The sequence below is a fragment of the Poromitra crassiceps genome, assembly GCF_964638095.1.
Source record: "Poromitra crassiceps genome assembly, chromosome: 26".
NCBI classification, from domain to species: Eukaryota; Metazoa; Chordata; class Actinopteri; order Beryciformes; family Melamphaidae; genus Poromitra; species Poromitra crassiceps.
In genome coordinates, this window is record NC_139640.1 from 3,185,454 (window position 1) to 3,212,917 (window position 27,464).

The 27,464-nt window shown below is 44.2% G+C and overlaps 2 protein-coding genes across 2 annotated transcripts; one reads left to right on the top strand and one right to left on the bottom strand.

The window, feature by feature from the left end:
• Nucleotides 1–644: 644 nt before the first annotated feature.
• On the bottom strand, nt 645–12,995 carry LOC310798892 (E3 ubiquitin-protein ligase RNF180-like). The gene is made up of 8 exons (XM_083661453.1): nt 12,871–12,995; nt 11,767–11,925; nt 10,273–10,368; nt 8,779–9,555; nt 5,341–5,463; nt 3,791–4,010; nt 2,901–3,026; nt 645–1,053 (listed from the first exon to the last, which is right to left on the bottom strand). Exons 2-8 carry the CDS (start codon nt 11,845–11,847, stop codon nt 857–859), a joined length of 1,620 nt encoding a protein of 539 aa, XP_083517579.1. The 5' UTR covers nt 11,848–11,925; nt 12,871–12,995; the 3' UTR covers nt 645–856.
• Nucleotides 12,996–16,678: 3,683 nt separating this feature from the next.
• Nucleotides 16,679–23,198, top strand: LOC310798893 (histone H3-like centromeric protein A; the record flags this gene model as incomplete). Its single annotated transcript, XM_083661454.1, has 5 exons — nt 16,679–16,837; nt 19,994–20,118; nt 21,364–21,441; nt 22,459–22,639; nt 23,182–23,198. The coding sequence occupies exons 1-5, from the start codon at nt 16,699–16,701 to the stop codon at nt 23,196–23,198; spliced, it is 540 nt and encodes a 179-aa protein (XP_083517580.1). The 5' UTR covers nt 16,679–16,698.
• Nucleotides 23,199–27,464: the final 4,266 nt, after the last annotated feature.

Consider the following 27,464-nt stretch of genomic DNA (forward strand, 5'->3'; position numbering starts at 1 on the left):
GTGTACATGTTTGACTTCTATGTACTGTGTAGTCTGTTTACATGTGTACATGTGTTTACTGTGTACATGTTTGACTTCTATGTACTGTGTTCTCAGTTTACATGTGTACATGTGTTTACTGTGTACATGTTTGACTTCTATGTACTGTGTTCTCTGTTTACATGTGTACATGTGTTTACTGTGTACATGTTTGACTTCTATGTACTGTGTACTCTGGTTACATGTGTACATGTGTTTACTGTGTACATGTTTGACTTCTATGTACTGTGTAGTCTGTTTACATGTGTACATGTGTTTACTGTGTACATGTTTGACTTCTATGTACTGTGTTCTCAGTTTACATGTGTACATGTGTTTACTGTGTACATGTTTGACTTCTATGTACTATGTTCTCTGTTTACATGTGTACATGTGTTTACTGTGTACATGTTTGACTTCTATGTACTGTGTACTCTGGTTACATGTGTACATGTGTTTACTGTGTACATGTTTGACTTCTATGTACTGTGTTCTCAGTTTACATGTGTACATGTGTTTACTGTGTACATGTTTGACTTCTATGTACTGTGTTCTCAGTTTACATGTGTACATGTGTTTACTGTGTACATGTTTGACTTCTATGTAGGCCCTACTGTGTTCTCTGTTTACATGTGTACATGTGTTTACTGTGTACATGTTTGACTTCTATGTACTGTGTTCTCTGTTTACATGTGTACATGTGTTTACTGTGTACATGTTTGACTTCTATGTACTGTGTTCTCTCTCTAAACTGATCAAAAAAGGCCCACTCTCCTTAAGAAGAAGCAGACCAAACAAAGCAGCATTGCAGCGTCTTTAGCTGTTGAACACAGCGGTCTCAACAGAAGAAGAAGTAGACGAGGAAACAGAGGAGGAGCAGAGCAAGGATCCAGTTGACAGAGTGGATGTAGATGATGACCAGGTCGATGTCAAAGAGCCAGCCGCGCATGTCAGCCATGTCCAGAGCATCCAGGGTGAAGCCTGCAGGGGCCAGGTGCCAGCCTCTCCCTGCTGTCGCTGCCTGCCTCTGGTATCCTGATGTTCAACAGGAAGGCACAAGGTTAGGATGGCCAGCTACACACTGCAACAACACACTTTTTACACTGTTTCTACTCTGCTAATGTTTTTGTTGTTGTTTTTGTTAAACCTTCTTATTCAATTTCAATTTTCAAATGAAATTGTTTATATTCTTTATAAAAAACAAGGTTTGGCCTTCAAAAAGTCATTTTTCAAAAAATGAGTCCTGAAACAGGGTCGTCCTATATTCAGACCAATACGGTAATAATGTAGGAACCCTAATAACCATAAAACAGCCTGAAATCTATTGAAATGTATTGTCATGTGGAGGGTCCATGCATTAATGTATTTTTAGCATGGGGGCCTTGGTAGATCATTTTTTAACCAATAAACAAGATCTGATGTCACTTTCCTATCATCAAACTAGGACAGGGGTGGGCAACTATTTGAAACCCAGATTGTTGCCGGGGGCCGAACAAATATTGTCATGCCGTAACCCATGGATGGGCAACTTTGATGATAGAGAGGGCCACAAAAAAATTTCTTTGCTACCAGATTTTGCTGAGGGCTGAACGGCGCCAGCGCGAAAAATTTGGGGCATTTGAAGCCAGGTTTAGAGGAATAACTCATTTTAAATTAACAATTGTGTTGTCATTATTCAGTCTTAACCACCAATATTTGATCCTTTTCCTCACTCACTCCTATGTCACCACCTGCTCTCCCTGCAGGGCTTGAAATTAACTTTTTTCACCACCTGCCAATATGGCTGCTAGATTTTAAAGTTACCAGCCAATTAGAATTTCCACTAGCCAAAATGTTTTTCTTGAAATAAACCAGAATATGAGTGGGTTAATTTAAGCATAAGTATCAGTAAGTGGCCCGGGATTCTCAAAGCCTGTGTTGAGGGTCACACAAGAACAAAAATGCACTCTTGAAGCTAAATAAATCCAAAACCAACAAGTTAATTATTTAAATTTCTACTTCAATGTAGAACAGTCATTTCTTACACATGAGATTACTTTTAGCCTTTTAGTCATAAATATTCCATATTCCAGACTGAAATGCTATAACAGAAGAGTATTGCCCAGAATGACATGAACATTTTGACACTTATTCAGCGGGTATGTTGCATGTTGCGTTCAAGTGCACTGTAACATACCCGCGGGCCGTATGTTGCCCATGTATGAACTAGGATGAGATGAGTGCTTATCTTGAATGCTGGCTTGAATGATAGAGGAAAGGGTGGTGAGTATCAGATCACCCCAGAAGATTTAGACCAGTGGTGACCAAGTTTGGCCCGCCACGGATTTGGGAGGGGGAAAAAAAAACATTTTTTTTTATTATTTATCCTGGTTGCTACTCCACCCTCTGCTGATCTGGGGAGAGCTGAAACTGGCTCCATGCTTCCTCCGAGACATGGGCAGTTAGCCAGCCGCTTCTTTTCACCTGACAGGGGAAGCTTCACCGGTAGGACATAGCACGTGGGAGGTTATTAGCAACCAGGATATTGCATGTTTTTGTCAAATTGTCATGGCAAATTGTTTACAAAAGATGGACAATAAAGCTGATTTTCAAAGTACCTTGAGGATTTTTCAAGTTGTGAATTAAGTCAAATTTCTCTCTTGATTACAAAGGTGGAAAATACAACTGTTTTTAACGGGGTGTTTACTGATTAAATGTTTAAGCTCCCCACAAATGCAGATGTTTTTTTAAATAATGTAATTCCACAACGTTTGTTTTTGGCCCTCGGCCCTCCACCCTCCACCCTCCACCCTCCACCCTCCACCCAGATTGAGTTTTGGCCCTTCATGGGAAAGAATTTGGGCACCCCTGATTTAGACCATGACACAAGAAACACATCTCACCCCAGAAGATGCGAAAGCGTTTGCGACAGTTGGGAAGAGGCCATTTTGCACAAGTGGCTTTCTGGAAGTTCTGCTTGCGGGTGTGGTAGACCTTAGGGAAGAAGGTCTTTGCTGTGTGGTTGAGCTCTGAAAGGGAATGTAAACAATAGTTACAGTAAAGGATAAATTGCTGCTTACTTAAAGTTATAATCTCAAAGATTTTCATGTAAATAAATGTCTGTTAAGTCACTATCTATCTCAGATTGAGCAGCATTTACTGCATGAACTGTGTGTCGCTCTTCAACTACCGTGTAGGTTTCAGACAACCTCGAAGATTTCCGTTTCGTTCTCTTTGGCGACACCTATGGCGATGAGCGGTAATTGCAGGTGAGATCCAAACAGTGTTGCATAATGTGCATAGTCAGTTTGTTCGGCCATAGTAACCACTCGCAATGCTAGCCTAGCAGAGACTGGAGAAAAGTCACTTGTTATCCTACTTCACGCAACAGTTGTCGGGAACCTACACGGCAGTTGAAGAGTCTACTGCGTTAGCTCCGCCTACCCTCTCTGGGGTGTCACCACAGACACAATACTGAAAATGCAAAGGCTTCCATCAATGGGCCATAGGCTCAATCAGCAGCATTGTGTTAACTCAGTCTGTGATAGATAGTGACTTCACATTTATTGACGTGAAAATCTTTGAGATTATAACTTTAAAGACCAAATTTGAATTAGATTGTTGGATATGCCCTCTTTTCCTAATTACTGCAGCTTGATCAATGACAGTGAGGCAGCGGGTGGCCTGCATTGAATTTGCATGCCGTGCGAGTGTGGTGCAAAGTCAGGTGTGACAGGTGTGACACTGACAGGTGTGACAGGTGTGACAGTTGGAGTGTCAGTCAGAAGCTCACCTTTCTGGAAGAGTGTGTGTGAGATGAGGGTGCGGCAGAGGGGGCAGGGGGTGTTGCTATGCTGGTTCGTAGCCAAGGTGCGGAGGCACGGCTCGCAGAACACATGGCCACAGGGCTGACAGCTGTACGGGCTGTAGTACACGTCCAGACACACAGCACAGGTGTACCCCTCTCTGTTGTCCTCCTCACTGTCTGTCAATGAGCCACTCACACCCAGAGCCTGTGCACGCACACGCACGCACACACACACACACGCGCACACACACACACACGCACACACACACACACACACACACACGCACGCACACGCACGCAAACATTGTCACATCAGTGTTTTCATGGGTTCTTCTCTGCATGATGTGTGCTGATGCTTTAGTTATTTCTGGTATAAGTCGATGCCAGCTGTAAATGTTGTTGCAATTCCTATTTAAACTTTCATGTGGTCTTTTCTATATGGTTCTTGGCCTGCATTTGGTTGTTGTACCTTTAAGCACCAAGATGACTGCATTTTCTCTTTCCCTATTTGCATAATTGTGGAATTCTGATTGGATGGCCATCCAATGATGTCATCTTGCTGATTGTCTACATAAGGGCTGTCTTAGATTCACATGTCCTCTTACTCCCTGATGAAGGCTCCTGTGTGAGCAGAAACATGTTGGTGTTTTTTAATCTATAGCCATGTTTAAAATAAAGGCTTTTTAACATTTTCTACTAAAAAGACCAGTGTTGCTGTGGGATTTTTTTAAGGTTTGCTCGCTTCCACTCTCCACCAAAGGTTTTTTCTTGCGGGAGACAAACTTTATTTTTCTATCAATTACTTTAAGTTAACGCATCCACGTGCACCTGGCTCTCATATTTTTAAGTCCACGCAGCGCTCTTCTCTTCATCTATTCTATAATGTCACTGTATTTGCTGTGATTGAATGACGACACTATTTGTTTTGTGGGAGGTCAGAGTGCAGGGGGTCAGCTACAGCAGTGTCGATGATTCTCCTAAATTTGTTCTAAATTATTACATATTACACTTTTATAGGCATCTCTAACACATCTGATTATTGAATGGAAATTATTTGAATGACTCCCCTTTAATACTTTTTTTTTTTACCAAGATAAGCCAATGAAATGGCTGGGAAGCACTGAGCTACAGGTCAGCAACCCTGCATTGAATCAGGCAGGGGAGATTCACAGATACAAAAGGAGTCAATAGAAACTGGCTTTCTTTCTTCTCTTTATACGTTTTTTTCTTTATCTTTTTAATGTCATTTTATGAGTTGATAATGTAATTTACCTGACAAATGATGTTTTTTTGTTTTTTTTTGTATGAAATGTACTAATTATACGGTAAATAATGTTTGCCTTGCCTTGCCTAAAGGGTCTTAAAATGATTTTCCAGATTTTTCCCGGCTTTTCAGGCCTGCTTAGAAGCATGTGGTCTTGTATTTGGTGATAGCAATTTGGTATTTGACCCTGACATTGCCAGTGTTAGTGCCTATGCTAACCCTAACCCCACCTGTGTGCAGTAACTCATAGACGTGATGCTAGTTCTCTCACCTGTTGCTGCTCCAGCTGAGTGTGGATCCAGCGCTCTCGCCTCCTCTGTTTCCTCCTGTGACTCTTCAGACGGTTCTTCTCCCTCCTGCTCCGTCTGTTTGAGGCCGGAGAGGTGGTGGTGGCCTGGTGGTGTGAGGGGGAGCGAGGAGGTTAGGCAGGGCGAGCGAGGAGGTTAGGCAGGGCGAGTGAGGAGGTTAGGCAGGGGGAGCGAGGAGGTTAGGCAGGGCGAGCGAGGAGGTTAGGCAGGGGGAGCGAGGAGGTTAGGCAGGGGGAGCGAGGAGGTTAGGCAGGGCGAGCGAGGAGGTTAGGCAGGGCAAGCGAGGAGGTTAGGCAGGGCGAGCGAGGAGGTTAGGCAGGGGGAGCGAGGAGGTTAGGCAGGGGGAGCGAGGAGGTTAGGCAGGGCGAGTGTGGAGGTTAGGCAGGGCGAGCGAGGAGGTTAGACAGGGCGAGCGAGGAGGTTAGGCAGGGCGAGTGTGGAGGTTAGGCAGGGGGAGCGAGGAGGTTAGACAGGGCGAGCGAGGAGGTTAGGCAGGGCGAGTGTGGAGGTTAGGCAGGGCGAGTGTGGAGGTTAGGCAGGGGGAGCGAGGAGGTTAGGCAGGGCGAGCGAGGAGGTTAGGCAGGGCGAGCGAGGAGGTTAGGCAGGGGGAGCGAGGAGGTTAGGCAGGGGGAGCGAGGAGGTTAGGCAGGGCGAGCGAGGAGGTTAGGCAGGGCGAGCGAGGAGGTTAGGCAGGGCGAGCGAGGAGGTTAGGCAGGGCGAGTGTGGAGGTTAGGCAGGGCGAGCGAGGAGGTTAGGCAGGGCGAGCGAGGACGTTAGGCAGGGGGAGCGAGGAGGTTAGGCAGGGCGAGTGTGGAGGTTAGGCAGGGCGAGCGAGGAGGTTAGGCAGGGCGAGCGAGGAGGTTAGGCAGGGGGAGCGAGGAGGTTAGGCAGGGCGAGTGTGGAGGTTAGGCAGGGCGAGCGAGGAGGTTAGGCAGGGCGAGCGAGGAGGTTAGGCAGGGCGAGTGTGGAGGTTAGGCAGGGCGAGCGAGGAGGTTAGGCAGGGCGAGCGAGGAGGTTAGGCAGGGGGAGCGAGGAGGTTAGGCAGGGCGAGTGTGGAGGTTAGGCAGGGCGAGCGAGGAGGTTAGGCAGGGGGCGAGCGAGGAGGTTAGGCAGGGCGAGCGAGGAGGTTAGGCAGGGCGAGTGTGGAGGTTAGGCAGGGCGAGCGAGGAGGTTAGGCAGGGCGAGCGAGGAGGTTAGGCAGGGGGAGCGAGGAGGTTAGGCAGGGCGAGTGTGGAGGTTAGGCAGGGCGAGCGAGGAGGTTAGGCAGGGCGAGCGAGGAGGTTAGGCAGGGCGAGTGTGGAGGTTAGGCAGGGCGAGCGAGGAGGTTAGGCAGGGGGAGCGAGGAGGTTAGGCAGGGCGAGTGTGGAGGTTAGGCAGGGCGAGCGAGGAGGTTAGGCAGGGCGAGCGAGGAGGTTAGGCAGGGGGAGCGAGGAGGTTAGGCAGGGCGAGTGTGGAGGTTAGGCAGGGCGAGCGAGGAGGTTAGGCAGGGCGAGCGAGGAGGTTAGGCAGGGCGAGTGTGGAGGTTAGGCAGGGCGAGCGAGGAGGTTAGGCAGGGCGAGCGAGGAGGTTAGGCAGGGCGAGTGTGGAGGTTAGGCAGGGCGAGCGAGGAGGTTAGCCAGGGCGAGCGAGGAGGTTAGGCAGGGCGAGTGTGGAGGTTAGGCAGGGCGAGCGAGGAGGTTAGGCAGGGCGAGCGAGGAGGTTAGGCAGGGGGAGCGAGGAGGTTAGGCAGGGCGAGTGTGGAGGTTAGGCAGGGCGAGCGAGGAGGTTAGGCAGGGCGAGCGAGGAGGTTAGGCAGGGCGAGCGAGGAGGTTAGGCAGGGCGAGCGAGGAGGTTAGGCAGGGCGAGCGAGGAGGTTAGGCAGGGCGAGCGAGGAGGTTAGGCAGGGGGAGCGAGGAGGTTAGGCAGGGCGAGTGTGGAGGTTAGGCAGGGCGAGCGAGGAGGTTAGGCAGGGCGAGTGTGGAGGTTAGGCAGGGCGAGCGAGGAGGTTAGGCAGGGCGAGCGAGGAGGTTAGGCAGGGGGAGCGAGGAGGTTAGGCAGGGCGAGTGTGGAGGTTAGGCAGGGCGAGCGAGGAGGTTAGGCAGGGCGAGCGAGGAGGTTAGGCAGGGCGAGCGAGGAGGTTAGGCAGGGCGAGCGAGGAGGTTAGGCACGTCATTCATCCTGAACCAGATCACCGATACAAAAGGTGAAAGGACGAAAAGGAAAAGACGACTGCGAGCTAGATTACAGTAATGCCTTGGCCACACTGATCCGTGGTGTCTGTCCGTGTGCGTTCATTTCTCTGTTCACTTCCATTCATTTTCAATGTCAGCTGTCCGACTGTCCGTGGAGCACTCAGAAGCGTACGTATCCAGAAAATTTGCATACGTTTTGATGGACAGAAAGTTGAAGAGGGATGAACTTTTTCTGGATGGACGTATCGGATGGTCGGATAGTCACTGTCCGTTTAGCCAATCAGAGTCGAGGTCTCGAGAGGAGGCGTTCCGAGATTTGTTTCAACTTTTCAAAGAAGATGGCGGCCGAGGCGGTGAAGGAGGCTATAAGGGATTCCCCAGCAAAATGAGTAGAATTGTGTGATTTCACTAGGATTTCAGTGACTAGAAGTTAGTCCAAGGGGAGAATGTAGTGCATGTACTTCTCTCCAGTTATCTGCACATGATCTACATTATATTATACTCGCGCTGTTCATGTCATTTGCATCGAGTCACATTTCCAAGGAGCTGCACGCAGGCTGTGCAGGCAGGCTCGCCGGCCGCAGAGCAGCCCCGGCGCTTTCGGACAGACATCTGTCCGTTCAATAATTCTGTCCATTTTCTGACAGATCAGTGTGGCCAAGGCCTAATGCTCGCGAGGTGGCTTATGCAAATGGTAATCATGATTTAGGTAGGCCGAACTGCTTCATCAAGTCTGAGATATATACCAGATGAATTGAACTACAACAGAAGATCTGCAAACAAAAATGCAAATGTAATAAAGTAGTGATGTTTGAGCAAGTAGCTCTTCCTCAAACTTACTATAGAGACTCGTCAAGTTGCCATCCTAAATACCCATAAACCCTAGCAGGAAGTCACGTGACCAAACACACCTGTTGCAAAGTGAAAATCATGAAAGCTTCCCTTCTCTCTCAGCACTATCCACTGCTTTCTGTATTTTGATTGTTTGTTTTCCTTTTTGATGTGCTAAATAAATAACTAAAACAAATGCAGGAATACAATTCAAGCTCAGAATTCACTCTGTATTTTCTTTGATACAGCACCTATGTTTTGGATGTGCGTCTCTGTTTTGATTTAGATTTTGTCACATGCCAGATGAAGACCATCTCACTCAGATCAAATCATGGCTGAATAAACCACTTTTGAAAGGTATTATTTGTTTCTAATTCACTGTAAGGAGGAGCCTCATACCATCATTTCCTCCTCCTGCTCTGCAATGCTGTCAGAGATGGCTCTCCCTCTGAGGAACATGAGCGAGTCAGGAACCTCCTGGTGGTCAGGTGGTGCTGCTCTGGAAGACACAAGGCCCTCCACAGTAGGAGGCTGCTGCTGATCCAGCATCGACTGCCTCTCTCTAGAAACAGATGAATGGCAGGCGAGGCTGTTGGATGGAGGTCCAACATCAGTGGCAAGGTGTTCAGACTCATCGGTCCCTGTCCTCATCACCTCCACACGTGACTCGTCCATAGGGCTTGCTGGGCAAAGACTACTACTGGCGGCATCATCTCCTAAACTGTACCTTTTGGGATGAGAGACGCTGTACAGAGGCTTGAGATGAAACGGCTGCGTGGCTTCACTGTTAGTCAGCTGATGGGAGGCCTCTGCCTGGGCGGGGCCTGTGTGTGTCTCAGGCTCCATGTGGGACGTAGCAGCACAGTTCACCTGCAAACCATCAGGTGTGTCCCTGTTGAGTCCAGGACTTTCCTCTTCATTCTGGGAGCCTTCTGTCCCACTCCGCACACCCCCCTGTCCCGTCTCAGGCCTCGTCCCCTGTCCCGTCTCAGGCCTCGTCCTCTGGGCCTGGACCATGTGAACGGAGCATTTCACACGGTCATGATCCACGCGGCTTCTGCTGAGGTGGACGGTGATGTCCTGGCCGCAGGGACACCTGCCGTGGTTAATGAAGTTGAAGCCGCCCAAACGAGCACCGCAGTTCTGGCAGTTCAGTTTCCCTACAGTCCACTGGGCCTAGAAAGAAACCAACAGAACAAATGACAACAACTTTGATTGGTTTGTATAAACAAATATGTACAAGACATTTCATTGGTCTGTTTCAGATCCACAGTGAATTAACAAATAGTAATGGGTGCAGGATGTGCAATGCAAATAGTACCACGACGGTGATGTATGAGGAGTGCAGCGAAAAAGCAATATTCACTGAAAAAGCATGATTTCATTATTTGCACGCAAACTAAATGTTTATGAATCCAATATTTACATAAACCCTACATTATTATATTATTATTAGTATTATAAGCAAGATTGTTAGTTAATAAAGAAAAAAGACAGGCATGAAAACACAGCCTACTTTACCAATGTAAAATAAAAATAAACAACTAAATTCAATTTGATTTGATTTACATTCAAATAAAAAGTACTAATCTCTAAAATATGTACATAAAGGAAGTGAAGGGGAGAGAATAATCTAATACTGAACACAGCCCTAGATCAACGATGGCCATCCAAGCAAAATTCTCTGTCAGGTTTCTTTAGCGACACACTCCATACAGGTACAAGAGTTGAAAAACTAAAACCTTAGATAAAACAAAATAACTATTGTCTGTACACTACAATGAAAATAAGAACTAATAAAATAAAAAGGAAGTCAAAAGAGATTAAAAGTAAAGTAAAACACACACTCACACACACACACACACACACACACACACACACACACACACACACCTGATTGACTGAGGTCAGTATCCACTCCGGCAGTGTGTCAACATTGACGTGCCAAATATTGCAGAGAGCAGCTGTGCTCTCATCTGTGTCAGCAATCTGCTTCAACATAAAAGAAAACATTTATTTATTTTATTAGTTTATTTGGCAGGGACATATACAAGAAACATTAAACCCCATAGGGGAAGAGATGCTTTGCAACAGATTTAGCCATAAGCTACTTTCCATCTGGAGTCCCTGATATATCATCCATGTCAGCAATCTGCTTCAACATACAAGAAAAACACAGCCAGGGCAAATAATCCCTGCCAGAGCCAGTTTCCCAATGCTGCTGACGCCAGCAGCAAATCTCTGTCTTGTTCTACACAGACATTGTAACAGGTTTGGTGGTGTTGTGTAGCTTCTGTTAGCCTCCTGGATAGCCAGCTAACGTCATGACTCACTCAAAGCCACGGCAGTTGTGGGATTGCACAGAGACTGTTTATTCATTGCTAACTAAGATGTTGACCATATGAAGCCTGGGCCCAGTTGCACAAAGCACCTTAGGTTAAGATTTCCCTTAGAGTCAGAGTTTATTGTGTCCATAAAATAGAATCGGCTGCACAAAACACCCTTAAATCTTCTCCATAAGGTTAAACATTTTAAGGAAAACATAAGCACAAGATTTAAGGGTGTTTTGTGCAGCCGATTCTATTTTATGGACACCTTAACTCTGACGCTAAGCAAAATCTTAACCTAAGGTGCTTTGTGCAACTGGGCCCTGGTCTCTACGGCACTAATTCTCTACACACATGTAGAAGCTCAATACAGAGTACTTCGCACACACCAAGTTGTCACAGAGAGAAAAGGGTTTGACTTGCGTCTCGCATGGAGGCAGACTGAGAAGGAAGTAACGTAAAATAAGTTGTGTTTTAAGTTAGGGCTGCATCTGCATGAGTAGGGTCAAAATGATAATCAAGATTATTTTGATCAATATTGAGATCACAATCACAATTTAACATGATTACTTTTTGACTTTGGGAACATCATGAATTTACTGAACTAAAAAAAAATATATAATCTTACTACCGGTAATATAACTGAGCAGCGATGCGCACGGATGGCACACAACCGCTCGACTGAGCCTGCACGAAGTGCACGGCAGTTGAGCAGGTGAGGTTGCGGGCGAGGTCAATTTCTAGTAATAATGTATAAGAATACTGTACATAATGTATATATGTTGGTATAAGAAAAAGAGAGCAAAGAAACAGGAGTTGTTCACTTGTGTTTGAGTGTGTCTATGTGTAAGTGGATATCTGTGGGCGTGTGTGTGTGTGTGTGTGTGTGTGTGTGTGTGTGTGTGTGTGTGTGTGTGTGTGTGTGTGTGTGTGTGTGTGTGTGTGTGTGTGTGTGTGCGTGTGTGCGTGTGTGTCTGTGGTCCTAGCCATGACGTTTAGACCAAAGTTGCTCAAAACATCAGAACATGCTGCTGAATTTTGCCTAAAAATGGTCACCCACCGGATACAAACATGTGGAGTCCATAAAGCTTTTGCGACACCTCCTGCAGCGGAGCAGCATGCTCATCCCTCTGGGGCTCATCCCTCCCTCATGCTCATCCCTCTGGGGCTCATCCCTCTGGGGCTCTCCAGACTCCAAGGATTCCTTTTCAGTCCAATTCTGTTGATGACAACCGCAGTCAAGTAGCTTAACATAAATACAGCAACATGCACACTGGCAGAAAGGCTTATATATATATAAGGTCTAATAAGACTGTCATAATAAAATATGACACACACACATGCCATTAGTTGATAGTTGGGCACTTCCAGAGCTCCTCGGTGTCCTCACAGTCAGTGCACACAAAGTGTGGCTGCAGAAGGAACTGCATCTCTAACCTTAGTTAGCAGACCCACGTTCTTCTTCCCATTGAGCTATGCAAAAACAGCGTCTTAATTTAGCTCTCAGGTTTATTGAGCCTGTGATATAAGTAACATCAGCTACTTGTTGAAGTCATGCCAGTGCATAGAGAGAGAGAGAGAGAGAGAGAGAGAGCGAGAGAGAGAGAGAGAGAGGAGAGAGAGAGAGAGAGGAGAGAGAGAGGGAGGGAGAGAGAGGAGAGAGAGAGAGAGAGGAGAGAGAGAGAGAGAGGAGAGAGAGAGACAGAGAGAGAGAAAGGGAGAGAGAGGAGAGAGAGGGAGAGAGAGAGGGAGAGAGGAGAGAGAAAGGGAGAGAGAGAGAAAGAGAGAGCGAGAGAGAGCGCGGGAGAGAGAGAGAGGCAGAGAGAGAGCGAGAGAGAGAGAGAGAGAGAGAGAGATAGTTTAATAATAGGCACTATTCCATTATAACAACATATAGCATGGACACAAACACTGGAGACCGACCCACAATATGACTTCTTATTAGCTATCGTGGTTTCAACATGGATATTATTTCTGTTTTTCAACATTAGCACCGACAGGAAAGGAGACGGACAAAACAGAGCAGACAGGAATGCTCTCCCTGCTCTACTTCTGCTAGCATGCTAGGTTAGCAGTTTAACAACAACACGAGAGCAAAACATACGCATTACTTCAGATAATGACAGTCGGCACATCCATGCCTCCGTGATATAAAATAACCAACCTGCTAGTTGGAAAGATCCTCGGTACTTGCAAAAAATAAAGAAAAGCTGTTTAAAAACAATGAAACAGAACAAGTTGTGCAGCTGTGTGTGACGTCTGAAATGTGGGAAAACTACGGAAACGCAGATGGGCCAAAAGTGTTCGCGTTGCTCGTTGCTCGTTGCTCGTTGCTCGGCTGGTTGGCTGGTTGGCTGGCGTACAGCAACCAAAATTAGGCTACATTGTCAGACATGGGAAATGGGCTGAAATCAGGGATGCCAATTGTCAGCAGGGGTTGTATCATTTTTTAGTGGTCTGTACAGACCATTGGTCAGTACCACTAGGGGGTGCTAAAGCGAATGGTCCGGACCAGTTGGTGTGGTCCGTCACTGTACCACAGACCACTAGTGTGGTCTGTCACGTGGTCTGTCAGTGTTCCTTCTCCTCTTAATGCATCGCAGTCAGCGTACAGACGCTCTGACCATGGTCCGGACCATCAGTGTGTGGTCAGTCAGGTGGTCAGTGTGGTCTGTCACGTGGTCCGTCAGCGTTCCTTCTCGTCACAATGCATCAGTCAGCGTACAGACGCTCTGACCATGGTCCGGACCACCAGTGTGTGGTCAGTGTGGTCTGTCACGTGGTCACTGGTCGGTCAGCGTTCCTTCTCGTCACAATGCATCAGTCAGCGTACAGACGCTCTGACCATGGTCCGGACCATCAGTGTGTGGTCAGTCAGGTGGTCAGTGTGGTCTGTCACGTGGTCGGTCAGCGTTCCTTCTCGTCACAATGCATCAGTCAACGTACAGACGCTCTGACCATGGTCCGGACCACCAGTGTGTGGTCGGTCAGGTGGTCTGTCACGTAGGCTACGTGGTCTGTCAGTGTTAATTCTCCTCTTAATGCATTGCAGTCAGCGTACAGACGCTCTGACCATGGTCCGGACCACCAGTGTGTGGTCAGTCAGCTGGTCAGTGTGGTCTGTCACGTGGTCCGTCAGTGTTCCTTCTCGTCACAATGCATCAGTCAGCGTACAGACGCTCTGACCATGGTCCGGACAACCAGTGTGTGGTCGGTCAGGTGGTCTGTCACGTAGGCTACGTGGTCCGTCAGTGTTCCTTCTCCTCTTAATGCATCAGTCAGCGTACAGACGCTCTGACCATGGTCCGGACCATCAGTGTGTGGTCGGTCAGCTGGTTGTGTGGTCAGTCACGTAGGCTACGTGGTCCGTCCGTGTTCCTTGTCGTCAGGCATCGTCAGTCAGTGTACACGACCACTTGTCTTGATGTGTGGTCCATCATGTGTGCCTGTGGTCTGTCACGTAGCCTACGTGGTCCATGTTCCTTCTCGTCTAAATGCATGCGTCAATGACCATCATTGTTGGGCATTTACTAACGTTACTAAGTAACGTTACTAAATTAATAATATCAATATAATAATAATAATGTAATGTTTACTGTTCTATTGACATATAATTGTCTAAATAAACAGACATAAGTTTGACTGGTATATGACGTGCGTCCATCTTTATTTCTGACATGGAGTAACTGAGTGTCGCACAGTGAAACGTCATCAACAATGGCCGATGGCCTCAATGTAAACGTCCACTCGATATTACAAATGTAACCGAGCGTTTTGGGTTCTTTATATATTGTTTATGGTGAAGAAATGAGTCAGAGACCGCTTGTTGTTGGGAGCTGCAGCCACTCATTTACTTGGTCAGGGGCGAGAGAGATACAGAGAGTGAACCAACTGTCCACTTCCTCTTCCGGACTTCACAATAAGAGTACACAATAACATACAGAACAGTCTGTCACAATAATAATAATAATAATAATAATAATAATAATAATAATAATAATAATAATAATAATAATAATAATAATAATAATAATAATAATAATAATAAAGGTAATAATAATAATAATAATAATAATAATAATAATAATAATAAAAATAAAAATAAAAATCATCAAATATAATTATATAGATTATTAGGCTATATGACTGCTGTGATATGACAATATTAAGCTTTGATGTTTGATTATTTAAGCCAGAGGTTCTCAAATGTTTTTCAGCCAAGGACCCCTTACAATATGTTTGATTATCTTGTCCTAAACTATTTCTTTGTGCGATTATACGATATTCGACTAGTAGATATAACAATGAATAAGGTGAAAACCTCAAAAGGTGGACATACAGTATTGTGATGAAATGCGGGGGAGGGACTCTCTCTCGGTGCAGACATTAGCGGGGAGGAGCCCTCACGTACCGGGAGAACTGATTGCGCTGATGACTCTCACCTGTGTTAGGTGGGGGGGGAGAAAATGCCGAGACAATAAAGACAGACAGTATGCGGGCGTCCTGTTGCGTGAGACTGAACTGAACTGCCCGTGTCAGTCACTGAGGCTGGAACATTAACGTCGATTTTTGCTGCTTTGTCGAAAAATGCTACCGCCGCATAAACCGATAGGGTCTAAAGCCGTAAAGTAAGTGTTTTCTTCTCTTTCTTGTATAATGTTCAAAAAGTGTAATGAAATTTATGTCATGGGTAGTGTATTTTGATGGATCAAATACTCAACATCCCATTTTATCAATTTTAAATCAATATTTCAGGGGTAGCATAATTTGATAGTCCAGTAACATCCTATCAAATAATGCTCCCGTCACTTAATGCATTCATGTTGACTACTAATCAACTCACTGCCACTGTAGGATGAATGTCAGCCTACTTAGACCCCTCAATTTATCAATTTTTAATCAATATTATGTTGAGGATGTTATTCACCGTTAACAACAGCGTGGACTGAAGGGTTTCAAGAAATTATGGGCGTGGCGATGAAACTTGGAAAATCGGCTTTGCGCACGCGCAGAATCACAAAGTAGCAGTTCTCGACGGGTAGCAAAAATCGACAGAACACCGGCAGTGAAGACAGCAGACAGGCAAGTGTTTCAGTCCCCTGATAGGGAGGAGAGGCCAGACTCTCCTTCGATAGAAAGGGACTGGGAACTAGGGCCACTCACACCGGCAGCGCTATAGCTGGTACGCCTCCGCACGCCATTCCACCACAAGCCGTCCCGTTTCTACACGGCTACAGCAGCGAGCTTCTCCACTGGACAGTCCCATGTTCGATCCCCACGGGGGGGTCTTGTCAACCCAGGGCGAGCTAAGTTTTAATTCACTCAAGACTTTAATGTTCAAATGTTGTTTTGTTTGTTTGCTTTGTTTATTTGTTGGTTTGGTTAATTGTTTATTTGTTTATTTGCTTATTTGTTTCTACTGCTCATGTCATTCCAGCAGGAGCTCATTTAGAGGCAACGCTGGTAACTAGAGGGGCTCTCTGCCTCCCAGTATTAGTGAACGTGGGTTAGAGCCAGCCCATAGTTTGGAGTGGTCCTGCTTAAATTGTGTGCAGTGGTTTGCTGTGCTCCTTGTTGATGGCCCTACCTTTTTATACTGTTCTATAATGTGCAGTGGTTTGCTGTGCTCCTTGTTGATTGCCATACTCTTTTTGATACTGTTTTATTGTGTGCAGTGGTTTGCTGTGCTCCTTGTTGATGGCCCTACCTTTTTATACTGTTCTATAATGTGCAGTGGGTTGCCGTGCTTTGTACTGTGTGCAGTGTTCTGATAGGCTGTGTCATCTTAACTCACGGGCAGTACTGGCTATTGGGAGGAAGGGGGGCCGCTGGGCTTACTGAGAGTTGACCTCTGGGTGGGGACTTTTGTTGGGGTGTTTTAATTAATTAGTGCCTTAATAAAAACTATATTATTGTACTGTTATCTGTTTCCGCTTGCATTCTCTTCATCTGACACCGGACCAGACCTAAAACAGCCCTACTGTTGGAGGTGATGCGTTCCCATGCTAACCGGCGGAAAGGCTCAGCCCCTAAACGCCGCCCGACCCCGGAGCCAACCCCAGGGCCTTCAGGTGCTCCGAGACGACAAAGTGGTGCTCAAGATTGCTTCCCGAATACGAGCGGCCCCTCAGGTGAGGGGGTGGGGGTGAAAACAAGCAAGTCAGGAATATGAGAGAGGGGAAACTTCATTCATGGCAGTAGCAATGTAATGTAGATTGCGTGAGCTTATTATTAGCAGTGATTTCAGGAACAAAGTTATTTTTGGCTTTTGGCATCACATGTAAAGCTCTGATTATGTTCAACAACTACAGTTGACTTTATTTTCAGTATTGCCAGCATGCCAATTCATGTTTCATTCATTTTCCATAAATGCTTTTTCCTACTCAGGGGCGAGGGGGGGCAGGAGCCTGTGCTAGCAGGGTCATGGCTGGGCAGAACAGGAGCCCATGCATTGGGCAGACAGGTTGCCAGTCCATCACAGCACTCAGTTAATACTTGTGCTGTACAATAATGCAGCCATATTACAAAGATGGCAATACAAACCTTTGAAATGAGAACAAATTGACTGGGTTAGTAAAAAAAAAAAATCTATTGGTATAATAAGGAGAATTAGTCATCTTGTCACCACTAGCAGTCTTCTTGCACATTATTATAGTTTAATCTATCCATATCTTTCATATTGTAATCTAGTATGGGCAAGCACTTTTTCTACTAGTCTCCACAAAATATCTCAAAATGCTTTGTTCGTGTCTCGATCTGAGTTGCGTACCTCATCTGGCCCTCTATTTCAGAAACTTCACATTCAAGATGTTTATTGTCACTCGGGTTACACAAGTACACACTCGTGTGACATTCTTAGGCCAGGAGGCTCCACAGGACATAAAATATAAGTAAAAAAAAAAAAGCAACAAGTGATACATATGAAACAGCATAATTGATCAGAACCACACAAGAGCAATAATTTAAATTTGGAAACAAGTGACGATAGCAGATTAGGAGGCGCTATTTGCTGATCCAGTTATTTTAGGAGGATATTGGCCTTCCCGTGCTTGAAAGTAACTCATTGTTAACACAATTAACATGAAGGATGGGATGGGGGAGTTAAATTACACGAAGCAACACATTACATATCATATTCCAGTGTTTCCCACAGGATTTTGAGAATTTGTGGTGGGGGACCGCAGACCCCCTAGGGGGGTGCGGGGGCATGCCCCCACACGAGATTTTTTTAAACATTTTAATGTAAAATGCATGAATTTGGTGTACTTTGAAAAAGCTTAAAGGAACACTCCGCCCATTTTCAACCAGCTTTGTATCATTAGAACAGGGGTGGGCAATTATTTTTCATGGGGGGCCACATGAGAAACCCAGATTGTTGCCGGGGGCCGAACAAATATTGTCATGCCGTAACCCATGGATGGGTAACTTTGATGATAGAGAGGGCCACAAAAAATGTATTCACTACCAGGTTTTGCTGAGATTTGGTGCATTTGAAGCCACGTTTAGAGGAATAACTCATTTTAAATTAACAGTTGTGATATAATTATTCAGTCTTAACCACCAATATTTCATCCTTTTCTCACTCACTCCTATGTCACCACCTGCTCTCAGGGCTTGAAATTAAGTTTTTTGACCACCTGCCAATATGGCTGCTAGATTTTAAAGTTACCAGCCAATTAGAATTTCCACTAGCCAAAATGTTTTTCTTGAAATAAATCAGAATATGAGTGGGTTAATTTAAGCATAAGTATCAGTAAGTGGCCCGGGATAATCAAAGCCTGTGTTGAGGGTCACACGAACAAAAATGCAGTCTTGAAGCTAAATAAATCCAAAATCAATGAGTTAATTATTTAAATTTCTAATTCAATGTAGCCTTTTAGTCATAAAGATTATTGAAAGATATTCCATATTCCAGACTGAAATGCTATAACAGAAGTGGAGTATTGGCCAGAATGACATGAACATTTGGACATTTATTTAGCGGGTATCTTGCATGTTGCGTTCAGGTGCACTGTGTAAAAAAATTTTTTTTTTTTTTTTTTGCAATTCCATTGCGGGCCACACAGGTGGCGCCCGCGGGCCGCATCCGGCCCGCGGGCCGGAATTTGCCCATGTATGCATTAGAACATCAGTAGTATATCTGAAAACTGTAAACGGTTTTGAAGTCTGTCATTTAATTTGACAGTTATTGAGTGTTAAAGTGTGGACCAGTGACATCACTGGTCCACACTAACTCAAATTAATAACCCATTAACTCAAATCAACTCTCAATAACTGTCAAACTAGATGAATGATGCATAGTTTGACAGTTATTGAGAGTTGATTTGAGTTAATGAGTTATTAATTTGAGTTAGTGTGGACCAGTGATGTCACTGGTCCACACTTTAGCACTCAATAACTGTCAAATTAAATGACAGACTTCAAAACCGTTTACAGTTTTCTGATATACTACTGATGTTCTAATGATACAAAGCGGGTTGAAAATGGGCGGAGTGTTCCTTTAAGAGCAAAATTAAAAGGCTAGATCTATGAAGAACATGTCATCATTACTGTGCTGTGGGTTTACAATGACAAACTAAATTTCTCCCTATAGGTCAGGGATACTCAACTTGCTTTGCCACTTTCGTGAAATGATAGAAGGCGAGGGGCCGGTTAATAAACAAACAATATACATTTTCTGTAGCGGATTGTAGGTTTTTGGGGTGTCAGCCGGAGTTTAGGCTGACAGTGTTGTGCACACCGGATAGTTAGTTAGTTTAAGTTAGTTGAGTTAAGTACATACATAAGTGCCTGGGTAGCGAGCAGAATGCTATAACAGAAGTATTGGCCAGAATGACATGAACATTTATTGGACACTTATTCAGCGGATATCTTGCATGTTGCGTTCAGGTGCACTGTAAAAAAAAAAAAAAAAAAAAAAAAAAAAAAAAAAAAATTTTTTTGGTCAACATCTTATTGTGGCGGTCCAAATATTATTGTGGCGGCCCGCCACAAATTCCTTTATGTATGGGAAACACTGTATTCTTGTAGCATTCTTTGTGGATTAATTCTCTATCAGTCACCCACCCATGAGGCTTGAACATTCAGTGATTTTAATTCAAATCTTGATCGTCACACATCATGCAGTATAATAAGGTTTTATCATCACACACGGGGTCATCATGCTGTATAATAAGCTTTTCCATATTGAGCTTTCAACCTATAGTCAGCAAATCTTAAGCCTCGGCTCTACTCGGATGAATCAAGGTTCCAAAATAAATCTGTTGTCTGCGTTTGTGTCTGTGCAGCACTTGGCCCTGCTCAGTCTCCTCGGAAGAAGAGGTGTCGTCCAGGAACCAAAGCCCCGAGGAAGATCCGCAAATGCCACAAGAGCACTGACCTGGTGTTCAGCAAGGCGCCCTTCGCTCGCCTGGTGAGTCGGACACATCAGATGTTGAGCGAAGATCCATGTGTAAACACATGTGTTTTCTGTGTGTCTCCCTGTGTTCACACTAGAGTTCTCTGAGTAAGTTGAAGCCCGGCGACCCGACCAATTAGCATAAATTGTCAGCCCGGGCCCGTCTGGCTGAGTCGGTTCCCCCGAACCGCCAGGCCCATAAATCTTCTTGGAAAACGTCCAGGTCAGGGTCATGTGTGAATGGAAGCCGGAGGCGATAATTTGGAGAAGTTGATCTGGCAATTCACCCCTCAAGTCCGACTGAAATTCCTGTCAGATTTGCCGCTTTGAGCGTCGTGCACAATGTGACGATGTTTTGCGTAATGCACTTTCAAGTAGAGCGAGCAAACTAATCACAAGAGACTCTGGGCTAGGGATGTTCATCAATTATCGAAAATCGATAATTGATCGTTAAGGATTGGAATCGATCCTGTGGCATTTGGATCGATTTTGTTAATAAAATAAAATAAAAATTTGGACTAGGTTTGGGTGGAATTCGTTCCTCCTCGCCCCACTCCATTGCACAGCCGACTAACGTGAGGTGGAGCTTCATATAGTCTCTAGTTTTCTGGCTGGGCACGGGCCTTTGTGCCAACAAAACTGTTTTAAACATGGGGAATTCACACCGGCATGCGCCGGGGACAGCAGTGTTGGAGAGGAGACACATTGAAATAAAGAGTTATTTGAGGAGAACACGTTGTCTTTCGTATTTTCTGCCATAGGCTATGTAGGCATTCATTTTGTAAAAAAAAAAAAAAAGATTGAAAATTTTCTAAGTATTAATATGATCGATAATTGATCGTTAATTTTCACGGATTATCGATTTTGGAAAATTTTCAAAATGAACATCCCTACTCTCTGGGCGGTGTATTTCATTCTTCTCTCACTCACGGCAGCATTTCTTTGCAGCACTTAACTGAAGGTAAAAGAAAATAGTGATGGCAAAAAGCCACATTCAAATGGATGTACCTTCACATGGCTGAATGAGTCGTAGAAAATAATTAAATCTAGTCCCTGTTGCGAATACATGATGGGTGAATGTGCAAAAAATAGATCTGTTTCATTTAAATGTTGTTCTTCGTACATCTCTCCTGCATACTCAATCATCTCCCCAAAACAGAAATATTTCTACATATATTATTATCGTACTTTGAGTGCAGCCTCACTTTACAATGTCAAACTCCAGCTGTTGATTAAACTAGTGTTTGGTCTTGACTTCAGGTGGGGGAGGTGTGCCAGCGTGTCACCACCAATCAGCATCTCCGATGGCGGGTCTTAGCTCTGAGAGCCCTGCAGGAGGTAAGGACCCAGGGTGAACCCTGTTCACTCAGCAGCATGGACGCCAGGCCGTATAGGCCCTTTTCACAGCAACCGTCTTGAGGTGGTAAAGCAGGTGTAAACAATAACATTAAATGAGGGCCCTGGCACTGGAACGCCTCAATGTAATGGAAACACCATTAATGGTATTGGTTAAACCTGCTTTACTTCCTGCTTTACCACTTCAGAATGGTTGGTTGGCCCGCAGGATCTAGGGGTGGATAATTTCCTTCCATATAGGGTGGATAATTAGTTTGGTAGGTTGAGTGAGTTTGGCAGGTTCTGGCCAGCAGGTTGAGTGAGTTTGGCAGGTTCTGGCCAGCAGGTTGAGTGAGTTTGGCAGGTTCTGGCCAGCAGGTTGAGTGAGTTTGGCAGGTTCTGGCCAGCAGGTTGAGTGAGTTTGGCAGGTTCTGGCCAGTGACTACCTGCAGTAGTGGATGTCTACCATCCACTGCTGCAGGTAGTCATCAGTTTTATCAGCACTTAAACTGTTTTTTTTTTTATATATATATGTACAAATTGTTGAATTGTATGTAAAAAAAGTTTTTAATGAACTATGTTTTTTGTATTAGGACATGAGCAAATATTTAATCTCTTTATGCCTCAGTGAATGGTGATTCTTGTCATGTTTCTCTGAACAAAGCAGAGCTTGGTTTTTTTTTAAGTAGGGCTGCACAATTATAGCATTATTTATTGTAGCGATTATTTATCTAGTTAGGCTTCACATTTATAGGTGTCGGTGGATCACGGTTACAAGTGAATGATTTTGGGAGTATAATTTATATCACTTTTTGCATCGTATATCATAATTTCAACTATTGATCGGCAAATTTTCTTAATCCCTGGGAAGTAAAATGGCAGTGTATTAGTTACTGAAATTGTGCACCATAGTTTCAAGGTTTTTTGGACACAAAAATGTGTTAAATGGAAGATTTTAGTTCTTTGAAACTCAGCCAAGGAATCAAAGCAAATCTTGAGTCCCATCCTGTGTATTTTCAGCCTCGAGTGGTGGGGGACTGGCCTCCCGCCCCTCCTCTCACTGGGCAGCCGATGGGATCCTCTCCTGGCTGTCCTCGGTGGTTCTTGTTTACAGGCGGGAGCGTCTTCACCTGGGAGCCGCTCATGGCTGCTGCTCCGTGGTCAGCTCAGCCATTTGAGCCAGGTCAAATGTTGATCTCAGGTCAGCACTTACTGCAGAGACCCATCCGAGTTTGAGCGGAGAGAGGCTTGTTTAATCTGCAGAGGAAGAGGAACCGGGACTGTCCATTTTTTTGTTTGGTCTTGTAAGACCAAACTTGTAGACGTGCTCCATTTCAAAATTGTATTATAATGAATACTGTTGTCTTTAAAAAAAGTTAAAATTAAAATGTTAAAATTGTGCCCTTGTGGTGGTATCTATTTTTTTTAATTGCATTAATTAGTTAATATATGTGGTGGGGGGGCATTGGCCGATTTTTGATAATCTTGGTTTGAGGACAGGACTGATGCTGAGATCTTCCGTCTGAGCGATGCAGCGTTTTGAGGATTTAGCAGATCACGCCGGAGAAGCACCAGCCAGGAGCATCTCACATCAGGTGTGTGACCTTCACCCCCACTCCCTGTCTGCCTGGACGTACTCCACACAGTACAATGAGTACATACAGGTAGACATATCAGGACCATCTGCTCTTCCCATGAAAGAGACTGAATTCTGGTGAAAGCTATGACTCCTTATTCTTGCAGTTATCAAGGACCCATAAACTCCCCTAAGATTTTAGCTTTTAGATGTTTTATTACAGAAAGTGTATAAAACCCATGACCCAAATAGTCATACATTCTGCCATTGTGTTACTTGTGGATGGAGTTATAGTGAAAAGAACCCCCCCCCCCCCCGTATTATTATTATTGAGGGTTGGCAGCAGGGCAGACTGTGTCGTTGCCCAAATAAACGCCAGAGCGTTTATTTACCAAAAATAGTTTTCAGATCCGGCGTCTATTTGGAACTGCGTTTATTTGAAGTTTTACGGTAGTTTCTTTACTTCTCCCATTGAGTTGCATCGCGGACCTATCTAGTCACCTATCAGTTAGCTCTGTTAAATTTGCACAAATTATACTCTTTAATAATACTTTTTGTTAAAAAAAAAAATTGACAATGATATGACAATAAATTCCCATAATGTGACAAGTGCCTGTCTGATGTGGGAAATTACCTAAGACATAGAAAACCTCAGGGTATCCCTGCAGTGCAGAAATCCAATACAATGTCCAGCAGAGGAGAGACAAGTTCACACATCCCTAACAGACTGAGTGGATGCTGGGTAGGATGCCAGCAATATTTAGATATGATGAAGGAAAAAAAGCGCAGGATAGGATAAACAAAGTTAAAATCATCCCCCAACAGTCCCAGTCTGTCCCAGCAGGTAAACCTGTCATGTTGAATGCCATTTGCTTTTTAATTCAGTGCACTGACCAGAAGAGGGCAACATCATAGTTGTTTAGTGGCTATAGTCAGCTTGTGTTTCACCAAGTAAGTGAAATATGAGTACAAAATCCTGCAATGATGTCATATTATGTTTTTTGTTTTTGTTCTACTACTACTACTCATAATAATTGTAAACAAGTTATGTGCTGAAAAATAAGATAAATAATTACTCCACAAATGGTGGAAGCAGTGGGTTTAATGACACTGTGTGCCTTTAATTAAAACCATGCATCCATTAATTACCTATGACTAGGGCTGGGTCGGTTTGAAAATTTTAAAACCGGTTCGATATTGCCGTCTAAACCGGATCGAACCGGTATACCGATTTTTTTTGTAATTAATTTTTTTTTTTTTTTTTTTTTTTAAGCAGGGCTCCCGAGTGTGGCCCATAACTGTCTGTAGTGCAACTTCAGTCCACCTGATAGCGATAATACACCTCTAAGCTGGTATTGTCAACCAGCAATGATACTGAATAAAAAGAAGCAGGACACCTGTGTAACAAACACACCCTGTATTTATTTCTCATAACTATTCAGCTCAACTTTTCTTCTAAACATCAAAATAATAAATGAAATAAGACTTCTGCCTATAGTGCAACTTGAGAAAAGGCTAATAAAAACACAAGCAGTGCAATCAGAATGGATTGGCTTACAGCTGAGCTGCCTTATAAACTTCAAAACTCACAAATTCACACAATATAGGGCCTAGGCATGGGTCGGTTTGAACATTTTGAAACCGGTTCGATATTCCCCCAAAAAACGTATCAAAGCGGCTGCAGTTGGTGGTGATAATGCACCTCTAAGCTGGTATGCTGCCAACCAGCACGAACACTGAATACAAATAAGCAGAACCTTTTAACTGTAACAACAATTTCTCATAACTATTCAGCTTAACTTTTCTTCAAACATCAACATAATAAACAAAATAAGACTTTTGCCTACTAGTGCAACTTGAGAAGAGGCTAATACGAAGGCACTGATTTGACTCCAGTCTATACATCTCCATCATCCTCACTATCGTCATCGCTGTCACTAGCAAATGTAATATCTTGACAGTCTTGGTCATTCTGGCAGTCAGCACTACACTGACAAAGCTCTGTGCAGGGTAGCTGATCTGCATGAACACCTATGTGAAGAGCAGTCTGCTTTACAATGACATCTGACCATCTCAATGATTCCCTCTGGTGCTGGGAGGGACTCAGTTGTAACTGGCTTAAGCTGGCCATCCTCATCCTTGTAGTAGCCATTGTTTAGTGGGTCAAGGAACTCCTGCTGAGCAATGTGTGCCTGACTCCACACTCTGGCCTGGATATGGGCTCTTAGGACATGCTGCTTGAGAGCACCAAGTGTGGGTGGAAGTTTGTCCCCTTCTGCCATGTGTTTGCAGAAAAGATGCCATCACAGCTCAGGGATGTTTTCAATTTTGATCCCCTTCGGTAAGTATACCATGCATACAAACCTAGCTAATGTAGAGAGCAGATCCTCTGTCACTTCACTGGTTTGAGAAAGCATCTTCAGAGCATCGAGGACATCACCAGCTTTGAGGTAGCTGTTCCACCAGGTAGATTTGCCTATCCTCGAAAATCTTCCAGTGTTGTCTGCTCCTGTAAAGGCATGAAATGCCGGGAAAGCTTTGGCTCGATCTGCACCCAGAGCTTTCCATATTGGTGCCACTTCCAAAATCCCAGATGCCATTGAAACACAAGTATTTTTCAGCAGGATTTCATAGTTTGCAACAACCAGCAGGAGCACATCTGTGTCTGGAGAGAAGAGCATGAGCTGTGTATCAGAGGGGTTGCGACGTGAAGCCAGAACTGCATGATGGATCAACAAAGTGTCTGCTTCTTCATGGTTATTGCTTTCAAAGTGCAATTGACTGTTACTCTTTGTGTGTCCTGCAGCAGAAGCAATGACAAGCGTGGGGGAGTCTTTGTTGTACTCAATGGTCTTTGATGCCAGATACTCTGTCAGATCAGCCTTTGTTTGTTCATGAGAAAGTAATCGACTCATTGGAACGTTCTTGATGTTTGTGCCATCTCTGATTTGGTATTGGATTGGATCCTTTCCTTGTCTTCTCTTCTCCCTTGTGACGTGCTTCAAAGAATCTGCCTTGTAGGTATCAAATACCAGAACCACCTCATCATAATTTCTGGTTAGAGACATCAGTCTGCCGTAGAACCATTCACTTAGGTGTCTTACTGTCACTACTGTTGCTGGTTTCTTTGTCAACTTCTGGACAAGAACCATGCCATCCACTAGTGCAATTTTGTGTCTAGGATTATCATCTTGATTGGAGCCCAGAGTTTCGGAGTCAGTTGGAGCTTCAGCTGTAGCTTGTGATTCATCCTGATCTGCTGTTTCTTTTTTTGACAGCTTTTTTAGAAGGTGGATCAACTTTGCCTTGTCAATGCATGGCAGTATATAGTGGATGGCATGGTTCTTGTCCAGAAGTTGACAAAGAAACCAGCAACAGTAGTGACAGTATGATGATGGATGATGATGGAGATGTATAGACTGGAGTCAAATCAGTGAAAGTGGTAAGGTCTGTCTGTGGGTTTTATAAATAGTGAACCCACAAAGTATTAACAAGAGCTTATGACTAAATAATTACATACTGGTAATTGGATCCATTTGACCAGATAATTTTTTTTGTTCCATTTTCTGAAAAATAAATGTTTTAAGGTTTCCATCGACAGCAATGATAACCAGTTTTACTTGGTAGTTTGAATATTCAGATTCAGATTCAGTTTAATGTTGTATTTGTAGCTACCAATTTGGATGTTTTTCAATAGAATGGAATATATCTTATACTTTCAAATATATGGAGATGTGTACACTGGTCTACAGCTTTCAAATAAATGACCCAATCTTTTGTCAATGAGAGGAATCATCTGTCTCTCTCTCAGTTTTTCATATTAAAAAGTGACCTAAATCTGTGGTATTGATCAGTTGTACTGATTTCTAATAAGCACCCTGATTTCTAATTAGCACCATTGGATTGCCTGACCCTAAAAATGTAGATTTAGCCTCTGGAATCATGATCCTATGTAATATAGAAGTCAAAATAGCGGAAAATCAAATATGAAAATGTTTATTTTTTCCTGAAATCAAGGATGATGACCCAAATCTGTGCCATTGATCATTTGTACTGATTTATAATTAGTACCATTGGTTTTCTTGACCCTACAAATGTAGATTTAGCCACTGGAATCATGATCCTATAATCTACAAGTCGAGATATTGAAAAACGAGTATTCAAAGGTCACCATTTTTCAAAATGGAGGATGGACGCCATATTGGCTTCTGTGCAAATGGAATCATGGATTTTCTGATTTGTTATTTTCTGAAGTTTCCAAAAATATATAGTTTTCCTAATCCCCCGAAAATTTGAACAAACCTATTGTTTTTGACATAGTGAACTGGACTACATTTTAAATTGCCCCCCGGCTCCCTTCCTGTAGTGTTTGCCAGCACAATAACTGTAAGTTAGGTTCCAAACTGTCTAGCAACACAATTCTGTGAAAACATAACGTGTTTGATCGTTC

Coding starts and splice junctions, on each gene's coding strand:
- LOC310798892 (XM_083661453.1), bottom strand. CDS start 11,847: ATGAGCCCCAGAGGGATGAGCATGCTGCTCCGCTGCAGGAGGTGTCGC. Junction 5,464..8,778: donor AGCAGGAGGAGGAAATGATG/GTATGAGGCTCC, acceptor TCACACCACCAG/GCCACCACCACCTCTCCGGC. Junction 1,054..2,900: donor ACGCTTTCGCATCTTCTGGG/GTGAGATGTGTT, acceptor GTTGAACATCAG/GATACCAGAGGCAGGCAGCG.